This window comes from Vigna angularis, chromosome 1 (genome assembly GCF_016808095.1).
Source record: "Vigna angularis cultivar LongXiaoDou No.4 chromosome 1, ASM1680809v1, whole genome shotgun sequence".
NCBI classification, from domain to species: Eukaryota; Viridiplantae; Streptophyta; class Magnoliopsida; order Fabales; family Fabaceae; genus Vigna; species Vigna angularis.
In genome coordinates, this window is record NC_068970.1 from 26,278,198 (window position 1) to 26,297,230 (window position 19,033).

General features: G+C 31.0%; 1 protein-coding gene across 3 annotated transcripts; it reads right to left on the reverse strand.

Annotated features, from left to right (window-relative positions):
- Positions 1–1,161: 1,161 nt before the first annotated feature.
- Positions 1,162–17,543, reverse strand: LOC108334761 (protein DMR6-LIKE OXYGENASE 2). 3 transcript variants are annotated; one of them, XR_008247659.1, is made up of 6 exons: positions 16,978–17,543; positions 16,455–16,782; positions 15,962–16,247; positions 15,056–15,122; positions 14,835–14,907; positions 1,162–1,292 (listed from the first exon to the last, which is right to left on the reverse strand). XR_008247659.1 is itself a non-coding variant. In XM_052874548.1 (5 exons), exons 1-4 carry the CDS (start codon positions 17,460–17,462, stop codon positions 15,097–15,099), a joined length of 1,125 nt encoding a protein of 374 aa, XP_052730508.1. In that variant the 5' UTR covers positions 17,463–17,543; the 3' UTR covers positions 12,901–14,907; positions 15,056–15,096. The 3 variants fall into 3 exon arrangements, 1 of the variants encoding a protein (XP_052730508.1); XR_008247658.1 differs by lacking the exon at positions 1,162–1,292 and adding an exon at positions 12,911–13,120; XM_052874548.1 differs by lacking the exon at positions 1,162–1,292 and having other exon boundaries at positions 12,901–14,907.
- Positions 17,544–19,033: the final 1,490 nt, after the last annotated feature.

Below are 19,033 nucleotides of genomic sequence, written 5' to 3' on the forward strand. Positions count from 1 at the left end.
TTCCTTGGCTAACAAAATTCAATAGGTCGTGCTCACATTGTTTCAGTTCATCTTCTTCCTTGTTGGCTAACAAAGATTTGCTGCTTCTAATCAAAACCAGCACCGCCAAAACACAGGAGGTACGTTTTCCAATGACATTTCCTTTATTCTTTCATTTTTTTATCTGAAAACAAATTCTCTTTTCATAGCTCAAATTTAATTTCTTCGTAGCAAGTTTACTTGTTTACTTGCACCAGAGGAGGTAGCGTAGTAGCACCTTCTTCCTTGGATAGTTTCCCCACACAAAAAGCTTGCGTCGGACGGTGTGGCGGGAAGGTGGGTGACGTGGTCGAAGAGGAGGCTGTGAATGGCGGAGGGGGAAGTGGAGAATATGAGGGAGGCAAAAAATGACCCAGAAAAGAAAAAAAAATGACGCGGCACACCACCGTTAGCCAACTCAACTTCTTTTTAACGCTGTTGATTTTGGAGGACGAAAAATTAAAGTTTCCTTAAGGAGAATGACCAAAACGTAGCTTAGTTTGAAAGAGGGACTAAAAACAATTTCGCTTGATAGTTTAAGGACTAAAAACATATTTAACCCTATTTATAAAATATTTCAATTAATCCTTTTTAAATAAAATCAGGTTAAACATTAATATAAACTTTGACATTTCAATTATGATCACATCTCATTTATGCTTACACCCTAAAGTCCATAATCATTTGTCATCATATAAAAATTTATTAAAATATATATATATATATATATATATATATATATATATATATATATATATAATGTAGTGGGATTACACCAAATTTATAATAAAAATTATACTTCATGAAACATAAAGTAACTATAACTATTATAAAAAAAATTAAATAAATACATGAAGGTAAAACATTAACTTACATATATTTTCTTATAAATAAAAACTAAATTAACTAACTTATTAGCATAATGTTTCTTTCATAAACAAATTTTACATTAATCTTTCAATAATAAACTTCTTTATCAATAGAAAAATTCATGTAACATCTCAATTTTTCATAGTATCTAATTACCATTGGATTCATCACACCATCAATATTACAAAGTAGCTAACTCAAAGAAAAATTATAAGACATTACTAAAAATATCTATATATGACTTATAATAGCAAAAGATAGCTAAATCCTACATGACTATGAGATATTATACTAAACCAATAGTGTAATAGGTCTTTATGAAAAGAAAGAAATTGAAATTGAACGTCCTACTCTATACCTCAACTCCATCTCTTCCTAGCACTTTCTCACTAGAGACATTCCTCCTATGCTCACACGATTAAGGTGATCATTGCAAAAAAGAAAACAAATACACACAATCAGACAAAGACAAAAGTATAAGCTAAAGTATCAAAGGAGAATTCATACAATATAAAACATAATATCACAATTATCATTTCAATTAAACAATACATAAATAAGCATATCAACTCTCACATCAAGCAAAACCTAAATATATAAATAATCTCTAGACTTGACCATCCAAATACATGTATTAGTGTTAAATTCTTGGGAGACCTGTGCATGTGTGGTGAAACAACATACCACTCAAACTACCACACAAGGTTAATCCGTCAAACATCTATGGTCAAATTGACACTAGACTAAGGATCTCCTGCTATTCCTCACCACATAATTATCCCTTTCGACTTGAGATTGGGTGGTTATTAGAGTGTCAGAAACATTCCCCTATTTCGAAACTCCTACAACAATACATTATACTAAGCACAACATCAGGATTTCCTCCATGAAATTCCTTTTACCACATACTTAAACTGAATACACAATTACCATTACCATTTTACAAGACATTCATAATTATCAAAAATATACATAACATCCATTATCATATGTCATGAACATATTTATAAGCATAAACTAATATGCATCGTATTTGAATTGTTGAGACAAGATCATCCAGAAAAACTAGACTATCTAGCAACTCAAAGTTTTGAAGTTTTACAAATATACTTAATGAAATATTCTTTATAAAGAAAGAATATTGTTTGAGATAATATTCACCTGGACGAATTAAGTATAGACAAAGAAAGCCTAGATGAAAAACAAGTATAGAAAAATTAGCTCAAAATAAGAACAAATCATGAGATGAATTCAAACACTATCTAGAGCCCCACAAATAAGCATCTGATGAGAAGTGACGCAAGAATAAGTACCTTGAGAAATATTGTTTAAACCTAGACAAAACCTATTCAAAAAGGTAGAAGTGTTTTATCAAATAGAAGAAGCCTACACAAACACTAGTAAGACATCATGCTTAAAATACCTACACATTAGTGTCTGAACTATTTTTGTAAAACAGTAAGCGTGAAAATCCCTTCTAAGGAAGAAACAAGTTATAAAGATGATTTATGATAAGCATATTCCGAACCTGTGTAGTACTTAAGGATAAGCTCTTAAGCTTTGAAATTAACTTATCTATCCTTGAGGAAATCTAATTTGAGTTTATTTATCAATCAAGATTCAATAAATTCCTAATTTGAATTTTAAAGTCAAACACGCAAAATTAATATCACAAAGAGCAAAATTGAGATTAGATGAGAAAAGAACAAACTCGAAGCAAAGAATGATCAATGTAAAAGCTTAATTTGTATTGTATATTCTTTTTTCCATGAATTGATCCTTAAAAATTCAGTTCTTCATTATTCAAAATATATACATATATATACCACACACAAATATTTGTACAAAGAGTAATTCTAGACCATTTCCTTGTTCTTATATAGGGCAAAGAGTAAGGTCTTTTTGTTTGAGCAAAATTAGGACAAAGTAAGATTTATGTTTCTATTCTTTTGTTCATAAACAAAAATATCAGAAAAATCGTCTCAATAACAATCAAACTAGATTTTAAGGATAATTCCAAAAGTAGTTTAAAAATACTTCTAAACAAACAATTCAAATGATTAATCCAAATCATAATTTTTTTCAAACATTGTCCTTTACTCATTTCAATTTAATCTTAATTATTCAAACTCAATTTATACTTCGTTCACATTAAACTAACAAACTAATATAAAAGAAAATTTTAGAAAACTAATTGTACTCTTCAAAATCATATTCATAATTCAATTTAATAACAATACATCTTAACATCCATAATCCAGTAGCTAAATCAACTCCTCATTGAAATTGTTCAATTTAAAACATTCTAAAACTATCATTTATTCATTGTATATCAATTAACATTTAATTTTAAATATCCTAACAGTTTCTATACAAAAGATCATCCTCCTTGATTAGAAATTGAAATCTTATGATCATATCACCTTCACTTCCCAATCATCGAAAATCTTAAGTTCTATAAATTATATAAATAGTTTCCCTTACTTGTAATTTTTTATTTCAAAAGAAAATTCTAGTTCAACCTAGAGTTTACCCAAAATCTATGGACCTCGAGCAAAATTTTCAAACATAATCAAATTTAGATATGTTAAACCAAGCTAAAAGTATCACTTTTCTCAACTAAGCACCACCAAAATGATGACAAAATCACATAGAAAATAACAAAATAAAACCTTATTTTAAGAGTAAATAAGAATTTATTCTGTTTGAAAATCTGATTGGATAGAAATGTTTTCTGACCCCTTGACTTTTTAGATGTGAATGACCTATGAAAAGAAAAATAAAGAAAAATATAAGAAAGCATGAGAAAGAGAACAATTTTTATTTTAGTGAGAGAATGAATGAGAAAAATAAGACACTAGCTTACATTATAATATTTTAAAGTTTTAATTCATTGTGTTTTTAAATGTTTTTGTATTCGTATTATTATTAATTATATTAATTTAATTATTTATTTTTATAATTTCATATTATCTTCTTTTATTTATTTTAATTGATTTAACATTTTTTAGTGCACTATAACTTATAAGGTATCAAAATAATTTCATATCAATTTACAGGAAAAAATCATGAGAAAAAAGGGAATAACTTTCCTTCCTCAGAACGTCCTTTTTCTTACACATTCAAAATTTCAATTTTTTTTATCTCACCCCTCCTTTCTATTTTTTTTTTATTTTATGTTTGGAATATGGGTTAAATTTATATTTTTTTTCTCTTTACTATTGAGATCGAAAGATGTGCAAAAGACTATCCACTCCATAAGAAAGTTAAGATATTTTTAAATATCACGTCTATTAAATTGGCATTCTTGAGATAATAATAGTTATATTTACAAGTTCAAATTAATATAGGTTTAGATTGTTCTATAATGAAGAGGTTTAAAGTATCTTATTGGACTGCACTCTTCAATCCCTATTAGGCCAATTAATTATGTTTACAATATTTAAATTTAAAAAAAAAAAGTCATGTGATCATGAAACTCTTTAGGTAGTATTAATCATTGTATCAAATGAATCTGGTTTACGTCTCTGTGCCAATTCACGCGTGAAAGGGAAAAGACATGAGAGCTATGATGTCATTTATAGAAATTATTCTCCCAGTTCCATTTAGTGTCAATAAAAACCTAACAAAAATAAATTCTTTCATTTTCTCTTGTCATTTCAACAATAATAAAATTTCCTACCTTCTTCTAAGGTGCTCATAAATACCATTTATAATTTTTTTTTACAAAGATATATATAAAAAAAGTTAGAAAACAGACCTAATTAATTATGCTGTTAAAATAGTAGGTTTTTTTCAGTAGTTTTTTTAATACATAATTGATTTAAAAAATTTATTTACTTTTTTTTAATTCGATTATGAATTTGTATTATTATAATAACAATAAATAATTAAAAATAAATTTTATCTTTATGTTTTAATAAAATATTTAATTAGTTTTATTCTTTAAATTTGTCTTTTTAATATTTTGAATTATTTTTTTTTACATTTTTTGTAAGAAACTAAAAATTTGGGATTTAAAAGAGGGAATTAGTATATTAGACTAATAGAACCAGATTTTTTTTTATTTCAGTATAAAATACATTTCAGAACACTCTGGTTCATTAGCGCAATCCTTCTATCTCTCTCTAAAACTCATATCTTCAAAGTTCTCTGCCTTCTCTCTACAAGGTCTCTGTCTTCTCTCTTCCATTTCTCTTCACTGAGCCATTGGATCTCCGATCAGGTGGCGCCCAAACATCCGCAACGTAGAGGGCTTCACAACTGACCGATTCATTTCGAGTCCTAGGCTGGTAAGTCCTTACATGCAGTTCTCCATTGTTCTTAAACTGGGACATGCATTCTTGCTGGTTGCATGTGTCTTGTGCTTTCCTCTTTTTCATTTTCCACTCAATCCTAGCTCTAAGAGTTGTTTCCATCACCGTTTCGGTGGTTGTAGGGCACTGTTTAGGTTCTTCGACGAGTAGGGTACTGTGGAAGCGGTGTTGTGAGTTGGGCTGTTCAACTCCAAGGTAAGGGGAGCTAGAATACTTCTTTATAATTAGTTGTATGTATGTGTATATACTGAGTTTTATACTACTATGTTGTTGCTATTGTGTTTTGGTTTGGGAAGATTTAGTTACATGTGTTGGACTGTATGACTGTGGAATTGGAGTGTGATGATTGTAAATTGTTTTGGATATATCTAATTGCTGTAATTAATCATGTTGAAGTGCTTGGGGTGAGGAATCTGTTGTAACATTGATTAGGTAGAAACTTAGTGTTCTAGTAGGGTTTTAGGTCATTTTGAGAGAAAGTGAGGTAGTGATTTTGGGCATTTGAGGTCTAGAGTGTTTTTGGGCTGTTGGGGGCATACTTAACCAGTGTATTGTAACTTGTTTGAGTCACCAAAGTGGTCCAAATAGGTGCAAAGTATCAGATTTGGGTTGGGGTTCCTCAAGTTGTGGAAATTGATGTGGAGGAGAAAAAATTGAGTTATAATCAAGTTAGAATTGTAGTAGGAAGGTTTAGGAACATCTAGACAAGTTTAATTAGGTGTAAAACATGAATTAGAGGTGTTAGAAATTGGAGATAAGGCCTAGAAATGGTAAAGGGGTGTTTGAGTGCATAATTCTACAGAATTTGTGTTCTGTAGATTATACAGACTCGCTATGTGAATGGTCTCGCATAGCGAGTCCCTGTCAAGGGTACTCTTTATTTTAGTCATTCGTTGTGCGAGCTGGTGCGCTAAGCGAATGATTGGAGGGTCCTGCTCTCTGTTTGGTGATTCGCATAGCGAATCTAGGCGCTGTGCGAATGGTGGTTGCTTGAGAAAATGCTAGTTTAATTCGAATAGCGAATTTGAGGCGTTATGCGAGGGTTTAGGGTCTGATAATGTGTAACAAAATTTTCAGTTTAGCATAACGCACAGACTTGGTGCGCTGAGCGAATGGACTTTAGCTAAGCGCACAGGCTTGGTGCGCTCAGTGAATGTGAGTGAGTAAAACCCATTGTTTTTGTTATTCGCACAACGATTCTGGTGCACTGAGCGACTTGCCCAGAACCTGTTTTTATTCTTTTTATTCCTGTTTTCTGATAATGTATGATCAATGAGGTTATATGTTTGGATTCAATGTGATAGTATTATGGTACTTGGTTGTTCATGTCTTGAGTTAAGTTTCAAAGTGACAGTATGGTTGATGGACGTAATTTCATGGATCTCAAAGGGAGGTTACATGGTGGTGCCCTATGTTATTAGACGTAATTCCATGATCTTCAAGGAGAAGATCCATGGTGGTGCCCTTGGTGTGTTTTAGAATGATTTGCATGGAAGCTCAGTCTTGGGGGTTATCCTGAAACTACAATGGTCAATCATTCCCAAGTATAGAGGATTGAACCATGTCGTGAGTAGTAGCAGGAGGTCCTAGTCTTGGGTGCTTCCAGTATGGCCCAAGGTGAGTGATAATAGGCTAACCTCGTGAGTGTGGTAGGGTGAAACCCATTGGCAATGGCTTTGTAAAGCAGTAGAGGCCACCACGAGTGCATGACCCGCCATATCTCGGCAATCATTCTAAGTCCGGACGAGTCAAGTGTAAAGTGTAACAAGTGGTGTTGTATGGTTCATTAACTTTGAATTAAACTTGCATGTTGTATGTGATTTTTATAACATGATTTTTGTATATCTAGCTCACCCTTGCTTCTGTGTTTGTCTATCTGTGTATTGTTTTCTCTTTTGCGATGATCACCTTAATGGTGTAAGCTTAGGGATGCAATCTTTTCAGTTGGCTAAACGGGAAGTTAGATGAGAAGTTTAAAGTGTAGGTTGTGCTTTTGGTCCTTTAGGTGAAGAATTTCATTCTTCGCAAATCTATAGTTTGTTGTATCATTACCTATGTAATGTTCATTTTAGTAGTTTCATATTACTAAATTGGAATGTTACATTTTCAAATAAGTTTAGGTATCATTGTTACTATATATGAAGATTTCATTAAAAAAATAAAAAAATTAGGAAACCATATCAAATCCATGATAAAATTATATCACACACATAGCAAAAAAAAATACCTATTATGAAAAAGCTAATTAAAAATGTGGATGGATAACACTAAATCCATAATGTCCTTCACAAAAATCATTCCATAGGTTGAACTCTATATATTGATGTAAAAAAGGAAACAATAGATAACTAAAGCTCAATAATCAAATTTGTTAGTATACTAAAACATTTATCATTAGTTAACCCTCTCACATTCCGAAAAGGGTCTTTAAAACTAATTAGTGTCTTCTAGAAATTCTGCTTTCGAGAATTTAATATTAACTTTCTTTGGCCTAACCTTATTAGGCTTCCTTGTAGTTTGAAGTGGCTCATCATCCTCTTGAGTATTAAAAAAATTCTTCTCATCAAGCATATAAGTCAATTTAGAAACTAATTTCAATTTCTTCGCAAAACAACATTCCTTAAATGTTAAATAATCAGGAACTACCTAAGACCTACTATGAGATGAATCTAGTTGTTGTAAACCTTGTAAATTATTAACAATAGGAGTGACATCCTCCAAAAAAAGACATATCAGTCAAGGAATTAGACTCCAGAGGCATACTACAAGTAGAAACATCTAGATTCTTAATAAGATAAGTAACCGCTACTAACTCATTTTTATGACTGAGTTGCAAACGGTACCACAATAAATTGCACCATATTAGGTTAAGCCACGGGCTCCACATGTTGAGCTAGAGAGCCATTAGTCTAATCATGTGCACTAACCATCTTACGACGATAATGTTGTTGTAATTTTACACTAATTGTTATCTCCCTTATGAGTTCATATTTATACCCTCATTTAGTCTTTAATATTGGATTTTTAATTGATTTTTTCACATTAATAGAATATTTCAATTAGGATTTGTTATAATTGGGTTTATTTAGCATGAGATAAAAAACATGTTAAAAATAGTTTTTTAGTTGCATAAATGTTCTTTGGATATTTTGAGGTGTGTTAGTGCAACTGCAACTAAGTTGAGCTCATTGAGATGTAAAAATACATTGGTTAAAGTTTCATGACACCTTAAAAATAATTCCAAGAATAGCAAATAATCAAGACTACAAGAAGTTAGTCCAAGCATAGCATGAAAAGGTAAAGCAATTTGGCCAAGTCAAGAAGAGGGAAGATGCAACAAAAGTTGGATCTTGTGACTTTCTCTATTTTTTTCTACTAAAAGGGTTTTCATAATTGATAAATGGTTATAATTAAAATAATTTGGGATATATCTTAAGATATTTTATTTGATATTCTTAAATAATTATCTTATTTAACTATATTAATAAATATTAAAAGATAATATTTTCCAAATCTTTTTTAATTTAGCATATATCTTCTCAAATAGTTTTAGATCTCCATAATAATCAAATATATTTTGAAGATATTGTATTATTTAGAAGATAATGGAAGACATTACATTATCATAAAGAAGATTATAACAACAGAAAAGCCTAAAACAAAGCCCAATCCAATTTTTATATAAAGAGACTTAAGGAAACACATTAGGGAGCTAAGGAACCCTTTGGAGGGTTCAAATTTCGTCCATCCTCTATTAGTCATATTTTCTACCCTGTATTCTTCAATTTAAATGTTATTTCAACATTCCATGGAATGCTAAGCCTGTAGGGTTGATTTTGCTGTAATTTCTTAATTGGATTTTGATGTTAGATGAATAAATTTATTTGTTCTTCTGATTCTTGTGTTGATTTCTTTTTATGTATGTTTTTTGCTTCTTAATCAAGTAAAAGTAATGATTTTTACATTATAACAAGTAAGCATGATGTTAAATCTACATAACATATCAATCATATGAGTCTAAGGGTTTTTAGTTTTAATTGAGAATTTACTTTGATTAAAGTTAGAAACTTTCATATGAATGAATGAGTTTTTGCCAATAATTGATAATGTACTTTGATTAGTGGTAAAAACATTAACAAGAAGAATTAATCAAGAATGTACTTTGGTTAATTATCTTTTTATTTGATATAAGAGGTAAAAGAATATACATGATTAGACATAGTAATATTTAATTAAGAATGTATTTTGGTTAAATTTACTATGATTAGTTCTTGTTTTTAATGGAGAATGTACTTTGGTTAAGAGTGAGAATTCCAACAAATTAATTGAGAATTTACATTGATTAATTTTAAAATCTAAGATAATAAATAATCTAACAATAATATTTAGATAACCAATGATGAATCCTATTTTGAAAAATTAGTGAAATCATCCTATTTTCTTTATCATTTTTTTTTATCTTTTTAAATCTCTTTATAAATTTCTTTCTTTCTATCTTTTGTTACTTCGTTCTTTAATCTTTTCTATATCTTTATCTTCTTTATTATTTTACTAACACTTTTGTATAATTTTTATACGAACTAATTTGTTAAGGAGTAATTCTGTGTTTGTTAGAAGACGATATAGGGTTGAATTTACTCTTTCTATTTTGTTGGCTACTATCTTAGCAATACTAAAGTTGTTATAGTTTAGTAGTATTAATTTGATCGCGTCAACTACAGTGTTATCAAATTTGGTATCATTGCTGGGGAGCACGGTTAGAATTTTTATCATTTTGGTTCTTATTTTATTTTTGTTTATCACTAACATTTTCTTTTTCTCTTTTTTTTCTATTGTTTATTTTATTTTATTTTCTTTAGTTATTTTAATTTAGTAAATTTGTTTTTTTTTCATAATTTTTGTTTGGGGAATTTTGTTGGGAATTTTGTAAAACTAGTTCGGCAACACTTTGGCTAAGGAAAAATAAAGTATTTAAGTTGTCCATTGAAACACACCTCTCTTTCTTAGAAGTCTACTTAACAAGCTTTCAACTTATTTCTTTTTAAAAAACCTCATTCAAAAATGCAAAATAACTTTTCATATAAAAATAATCAATAATGTAATTTTCAAATGAATATGATTACTATCCACAACAACCACATGATTCATATGGTTATCAGCAACAAGTTTTTACATTTACTACTGCACCTTATATAAGTAAGTTGACTATACGTCAACTAAATGATCCCGAGTTAGAAATTCTTTTGAAGATATGTGTTGAGAATATTGAATTGAAGAAAATGATTAAGGAATTGAATAAGAGGTTGGACATAATGGAAGCTAATATTACTAAAAGATCAAAACAACAACCAACTATAAAATCACATCATGTTAATATGTCTACGGACATACAAATTTTACTAAAGGTGTTGTTGAATTTGTTAATGATGAAGCAACAGAGTCAACTACTTCAAGTATAGATTTTTGCCCACAAAATGAGATTATGAGGATTATTGATTATCTTATTAACCATTTTAAGACATCTGATGATGTTGAAATTGAGTTGAAGTCACATGCTCCACACATCAAGTTTGTTGATGTGAACAATGAAAATAAATTTTTAGTGGTGATATTTGTTGATGGAACAAAATTTTAAAAATATTTGTTTTTATTAAAAATAAAAATTTAAAAATTAATAAAATTGTACGCAATGACTTTTATTTCATAAAATTAAAGAAAATAAATTTTGGCATATGGTCAATTGAGCCAAAAGTTTTAAAAGTTTTGTCTTTTCCCAAAATAAGTCTATAAAAGATAATTTTTGAAATAAGTGTCGGGGAGACGAATATTAATTAGGACTTCTTTTGTTTTCTGTTTTTCAATTTTTGTTTTATTTTCGTAAAAAAATTGTTATTTCTTTTTGAGAAAATTGTGAAAGTATTAACTTTCTACATGGTGAAACTTTTACACAATATGTCTTATAAGAAATTCATCCAAAAATATTTTATTGTTTTCAATAAAACATATTGACATTGGATTTTAGGATTTTATTTAGTAACTAGAACTATTATAATCTCTAAATAATAGTCATGTTTTATATCGAATGGATTGTTGAATTGATTAGAAGCTAGCCTAATTGATTCATACTACACATTATTAATTGAGTTAATTTGAGAATTATTTGATTAAATCTTTTGTGAAAGAGTTTGAGCCTTGTGAGTTTTGAGCCTAATTGTGATGGATGAACCATCGTGTGTCATTCCTATTTTTCTTGAGTAACTTGCTCATGTTTTGTTTATACTCTAATATTTAGTTAGATTCTTTTGTTTTGCAACTTAGGTAATTATGCACTATTTGATATATGATTGAGACATTTCTTGTTTTTAGTTACTTGGCCAAATAAGACCACCCTGATATTAATCCATTGGTAGCCCCTTTGAGCCTTAAACCTTGTTTTCTTGTTTTAAGTCATTGCAAAACCTTGAAAAGAAAAAGACCATATTATTATTTATCTTAAGATGAAAGAAGGAGCTAATGGATTGTGTTAGGAACGAGTGATGAATAAAGTGTGTAGGTGAGTACCTCACCCACAAAGTAATATAAATGGAAAAAGGAAGATAAGAGTTTCATGGAAAAAAGAGGGTGAAAGGAAAATAAAAAGATAAGAAAAAGTAAAAGTGAGAAACAAAATGTAGAAAAAGAAGGATAATTGTTTTCTGAATAAGTGAACATAGAAAATAATATATTTGTTTTCCAAAATCTTTACTCCTTAATTCTTTCTATCCAAACTTTTTAAGCCTTTATATCCTAAATTTTTCCTACCTTTGCCTTGACCATATTACAACATTTGAAAAGTCTTCATGATCTTTGAATGCATGTTTTCCAAAAGTATGTAAATATTATAATCTTGTTAAGTTATAGTAGTGTTTACATAAGTGCAAACACAAGCCTAAACACTTAAGAAAGCATTGGTGAGTGAATATACATTATAACTTGAGTGATCTCTTTGATACTTGATTTCCTGATAAATTCGAAAGACTAACTCATGAGTTTAAAATAGAGTTTTCGCATTGAAATGATTCATGGCAACTTGATTTAGAGAGTTGATTAATTTCTAGTGAAGTTCTTTTCCTTTGGTTTAATGTTGATATGAATATTGATTCAGAATAAAGTTTTAAAATTACTAAGTTTTGTCTAGAAGTGAAAAATAACAAGTATTGGGTGTAAAGTAAAATAAATGACAGAGAAAAAAAATGTGTTCTTAATGGTAAAATTGTTGAAATTTTAATTTTTAAATTATCATTTCTAAGTTAGAGTTTTTTAAAATTTTTGAATTTTTGTATATTTGGACTTTGATAAAAAAATCGTGAGTAAGATGGTGATTTGGGATTTATTTAAAGCATGTTCCTCAAATACATGTCTTGAGATGGTCCTTCTTGATTAATAGTTCGATGGAAAACAGGATTCTTAAAGGATCCAAACCAAAAATGTCCTTGAAGAGAGAATTTTATGAATGATATTTAAATATGCATAATATTAAAGAAATTCCATTTACATCGTGGAATAATCATTCCAAATCATTCTAACATTTTCAAAATACTTCCTAAAATATTTCATGACTATATCAACTAATTCATAAATAAATATATATATATATATATATATATATATATATATATATTTTGTAACATCCTAGATTATATAGAATCATATAACATAGTAAGTCCACATTTATATAAAAGAGAATAGTTAGAGTAGACTGTAAATAAAGTTTTAAGCTTATAGTTATCCCAAATTGAGTCCTAATTTAAAACTTAAATATAATAGAGTATTTCAAAAGATAAGGAATAACTGATAGAATCCTAAGGAGACTAAGCAGCAACATCATCTTCCTACAAAGCCTGCTCCAGAGGCACCTCATTTATCTCTGCTCACATCTAAGTGGATGATCATTGCAAAAGAAAGCATACCCAAGCAAACACAAACACACAAGCAAGGGTGAGCTAGATATAAAAATCATGTTATAACAGTCATAGGCAACATGCAAGTAAAGACAGATATACTATACTATACAAACATGATTTGTGGCACTTAAACTTGACTCGTCCGGACTTAGAATGATTGTCGAGCTATGGCGGGTTATGCACTCATGGTGGCTTTTACTGCTTTGCAAAGCCATTGCCAATGGGTTTCACCCTATCACACTCACGAGGTTAGTCCGTTATCACTCACCTTGGGTCATACTAGAAGCACCCAAGACTAGGACCTCCTGCTACTCCTCACCACATGGATCAATCCTCACACAAGACTAGGACCCCAAGACTGAGCTAGCATGCAAATCATTCTAAACACACTGAAAGGGCACCACCATGTATCCTCCCTTGAGGATCATGGAATTACGTCCAATACTAATACTTTCAGCTTTAACACCAACATGATAATGCACACATAAACCCTTAAAGCAACTGGAACAATTAATCAAAATAGCATACTGGAATAAATAGAAATGGCGGCCAAACAAAAAACATCAACACATTATGAGCAAGACCGAACACCCTATAAATGGTGGAGACCGAACGATATCTCACTTCCCAATGGACAGGACCGAACGGTCCATAAAAGATAAGCTTGAAGAAGTGGCCGAACACTATTTAGGACTGACCACTAAGAGAAACCGAACGCTAGGAGCTTTGGCAGAATGCTATGAGCTTTGGCCGAGCACTTAGAGCGTTGGCCGAACACTTAGAGCTTTGGTCGAGCACTTAGAACTTTGGCCGAACAGTTAGAGCTTTGGCTGAGCACTTAAAGCTTTGGCCGAACACTTAGAGCCTTGGCCAAACACTTAGAGCCTTGGCCAAACACTTAGAGCCTTGGCCGAACACTTAGAGCCTTGAGACCGAGTGTCAGGACAAAACCGAACACTCATTAAGAGACCAAACGGTCATGAACTAGTAAGACTCAAAAGAGACCAACCCAGTTATGACCGAGAGCAGCACAAGACCAAACGGTCAACTGCAGCGTTCTGCATAATTCTGCAGAATTCTGCAAAACTCTGCATAATTATGAGGAGAATCCAACATGACCATTTCTAACCATTTTTACTAACTTCTAACACCCTTAATTCTTGTTTTATACTTAATTAAACTTATCTAAATGATTCTAAACATTCCTACTACCATTTTAAAGTGATTAAAACTCAAATTCAACTCTAAAACATCAATTTTCCCAACCTAGGGACCCAAAACCCAATCTCACGGCTTGTTTGATCAATTTAGTGACTCAAACAAGTCACATTACAGTGGCTAAGACTGTCCCAACAGCCCAATTGCGCTTTAGACCCCAAATGTCCAAAATCACTATCTCACTTACTCTCAAAGTGACCTAAAAACCACAAAACTCCAAATTTCTATCCAACCAAAAATATACCAGATTTCACACTTAAATCACTTCCAATTGGTCAATTATAGCAATTCAAACCCATCCAAATCAATTCCAAACAGCTCAACACAGTTTCATGGATTTCACATATCAACACATACAATACAACATACTCAAAACGCAAAATACAACTCCAAACAATACACCAATTCAGAATCCAATATACATACACTTCATGCAAGCAATTTAAAGAAGTATTCTAGCTCCCCTTACCTTAGAGTAACTTGACTGGATAGCTCGCAAGAACACACCAACACTTCCTTCACCGCAAGAACTCAATAAAACCCTACAACCCACCAAAATGGTGATGGAAACAGCTCTTAGAGCTAGAATGGAGTGGAAAAATGGAAAAGGAGAAAGCTTAAGGCACATGCAACCAGCAAAATGCATGTCCCAGTTCAAGAACGGAGAAGAGGTTGCATGGAGGGACTTACCAGCTTAGAACCCGAAATGAATCGGTTAGTTTCGAAGCCCACTACGTTGCGGACGTTTTTGCAACACCTGATCGGAGATTAAATGGTTTAGAGAAGAGATTTGGTAGAGAGAAGATAGAGTTGTGGTAGAGAGAAGGTAGAGAAAATCTGAAATTGAGTTTTAGAGAGAGACATAATGCTTAAACTAATGGACCAGGATGTTTTAAATGGGCTTTAATAACCTTTTTGCCCTTTTAAACTCTATTTTTCAGGCCTTCATATATATATATATATATCAAATATTTCAATAAGAAAGGATGTTGAATTGTGTTTTGAGAACTTTTGTTAATATAATTTAAAGGCGTAAAGAGAGTTTATCGTGATAAATATTTTTTTAAACTTAAGTAAAGCATAATATGTATTATCAGCAATTGAAATTATTCTTAGCAGAATTAGTACAATAATAAATTAATAAAATGAAATTTTTGAATAATTGAAATTATTTTAGGAGAATTTGTATAGCACTGAATCATTAAAATTAGATTTTTATGAGTATGAAAGATTGTATGTTCAATTTTTCTTACTAATATTTCAGATTTATAAGATTCATTTGGAGAATTTGGAAGAAAAAGTAGGAGAGGTTGAGTTCAACTTTTCCACTAATAAAATACTAATAATTAACATTATTTTATAAAGAAAAATAGATTTATGATAACTTAATTTCACATTTAAAACAAAAATTGAGGAAGCACACTCAAGTAGTTTTCAATACCTTCCAAAGCAATTTAGTATTTCTGTGGGCTTGTGGTTTGGATAATATTTGAGAATGCATTCTATATGATGGATATTATTATTATGTTTCTTAAATATGGATTTGTTAAACTACTAGAAGTATTTACAATGTATATAAAGTTGAAGTTCACATACTCTTCAAATTATGAACTTCGATTGAGTCACTTGGGAACTTGAAATGATAAATTTGGAGGTTTTCAACATTGGATTTGGCAAAATTACTACGCATTCTTGCCGTGCGGAACTTGCCCCAGTTGAGTGATCTATATTTAGGAGGGTTTTCATCGCCAAGCAACTCTTCAAAGGGCATCACATCAGTGTACAGTGCTGGTTTTAGAAAGAACGGAATTGAAAACCTATCCTTCTCAGAGTTCACCACAACTCTGTGCTCCACACTCTCATAAGCATCATTGCTCCAAATCTACATTCACAAAAGAGAGCTCACATGGAACTTATCAAACTAAACACGCAGTCAGAATAGTCTATGCTATCAGGCTGAAACATACAAGATGAAATGACAGACAAATCAAACAGACAAAATCAAACTAAAGAGAAAATTGAAAGATAATATGAAATTCTACCACAAGGACAAAATGGATTTGCATCCAATCTGAGAAAACTTTGATACCTGGATCATATCACCAACATTAATGATGAAGGAATTGAAAATGGGCTTGACTCGAATCCACTCTCCATCTGATTTTCTCCTGACTTCTAGACCACCAACTTCATCTTGAGCAAGCACAGTCAAAACACCAGTGTCCTTGTGGTGTCCAAGGCCAAGAGCCAAAAGAGGGTAGGGGCAAGGTGGATAATGGTTGAGTCTGATATTGCTGGTGTTATGTGTGAAGTAGCTCCGAAACCTATTTGCCTCTAAGCCTAAGCTCAGGGCAACAAGTTCCATCAACTTATAAGCAAGTTTCTCCACTTCTTGTGCATATTCTTTGCATGCTTCTCTGGTATCAGATCAGTGTTTTTCTGTTAGTACATGATGAGACTTTAAATCCAAACTTAGTCCTCACCTTTGTAAAACAAATAAAACATAGAGAGAGAATTGAAGGTGTAGATTTTTTACAGTATATGAAATTAAAAACTCAAATTTGATAGCAGAAATATATTATGGCCTAATAAAACTCTGGGTATTGAATTACTTGAAATCTGGAGGATTGTGAGGCCAGCGATTATCCCATTGGAACTGAACGCTTTGATCATCATCATGTTGAAGTAAAGGTGGTATAAAAGTGGGTTCCTGAACATTGAAATCATAGATTTCTTTCCAGTCCCTAACATTCTTGGTATGTTCTGCTTCAAAGTACCCCAACACGTTAACTGCGTCCCTTCTCACCTTCAGTTTTTCCTCCAAATCAAGGGCAAAAAACTTCCTTGCAGCCTCTTCAATCCTCTGTCGTTTATCTAAAGGCACCTTATGATTGATCACCTGAAAGAAACCCCACTCCTTGCATGCACTGCCTATTTCTTTGACTAAGCCTTGGATACAAGAAACTGGGATGGAGTCTTCGATTTGGTAGTTTATGGGAGACAGATCAACCAGAGGGATGCCTTCCGCCACGATCACTGAGGATTTTGGCCTGTGTTCTGGTGCCTGAACAAAAGCAAAGTCTACTACATCTCCCATGTTGCTTGTCTTGTTGTTGTAATGTTTTATTTGTTTGATCGAAAGATGTCTGACACTGAATGTTTTATGTGTTGTGTTATGTGCGTTGAACCTGGACTAGTATCTCTTATGCTACCACGTGTCTTGTGTTTGTATACTAGTAAGGCTGTGTTTGGTTTTCAATGTTCAGACAGATCTACGTTAGGTAGCATGTGTGGTCCAGTCACATAATTGTAAAAAATAACGCTGCACACACAGATAACTGTGTTCTAATTCATTAAACTTTGTTGGCCTTTAAATATCCTTGCACATGGACTGGGAAATAAAATCAGAAACAAAAATAACAATAGCTAATAGCTGGCTGGGCTTCTATAGTAAAATTGAAAATAAAAACCGAAACAAATAATAAATACTGTATGCGATACAACTAATCCGTGACCCTGAAAAATAAAATCTCACACGAAAAAGTTACCCTTCATAATTTAAATTTATCTAATAAAAGTAACCCATAAACTTAAATTTGTCCATTCTTCATTCTTGTACTTTGATTTTTCATGTGCATCATTTCACATCAGACTTACTTCTTTCAATTAGATTCAAGTTCTTTATTCATGGCCAACCGACTTTCTATTGTTTTGACAGGCTTTTCTATTATCTTTGGTGACTTCATTTTCATTATGACCAACCTCTTCTTATTCCTGACTCACCTTTTCTTGACATCTTTCGACTTGTTTTTTAAAAACTAATATTTCAAATATAAGTCAAACACTAGAAAAAAATATATTCTCTTCAAGAATCTAGGCATCAAGAGGTTTGCACTTTAATTAGTAAACTTGATAATAAAGTCTACCGTATGGAAGACAAGCTTGAGGAGCACTTTTACAATGAGTGGTGATTACTTATTTTCATTATCTTTTGTATTATATAAAATTTCTTCTTTAAGAGGAGTTCTATTTTATTTTTTTTAGCATACTTGTTTTAATTTGGTTATGATAAAAAAAAGGGGAGAAAAAGTTTAAAGCCTAATGTCTTAAGAAATTTATTAATGCTTAATGTTTTCATCTCTGGTAGATTATTTGTGTTTGCATGTTTGTTACAAAAACATTTAAACAAAAAAATTTACCATCATAAAAGTGGAGAGATTGTTGAGAAAAAAAAAGTTGATATTATTTTTATGATGATCCCAAGTCTGAATGTTTAAAGAGAAGCAAAGAAAAGATTATTTGTGTTTGCAGGTTTGTTACAAAAACATTTAAACAAAAATATTTACGGAGATTGTTGAGAAAAAAAAAAGATTAATATTATTTTGATGATGATTCCAAGGCCGAAGGTTTAAAAAGAAGTTGGAAGACCTGTAAATTTTGTTTGTAATGATTTTGCCTTTGTAATATATTTAGAAATTAGTTAAAATGTTTAAGTATAGAAATATAATATTTTCAAAAGTATATGATTATAATTGATTGTCACTTATGATGATAATGGATTATTGTAGAGAAATTCTTTTTGAGAAACGATACATGAGTAATCTATTATCATTTATAATATTTGATTATTGGTGATAGTTGAAATGCAAAAAAAAAAAAGAAAAAAAC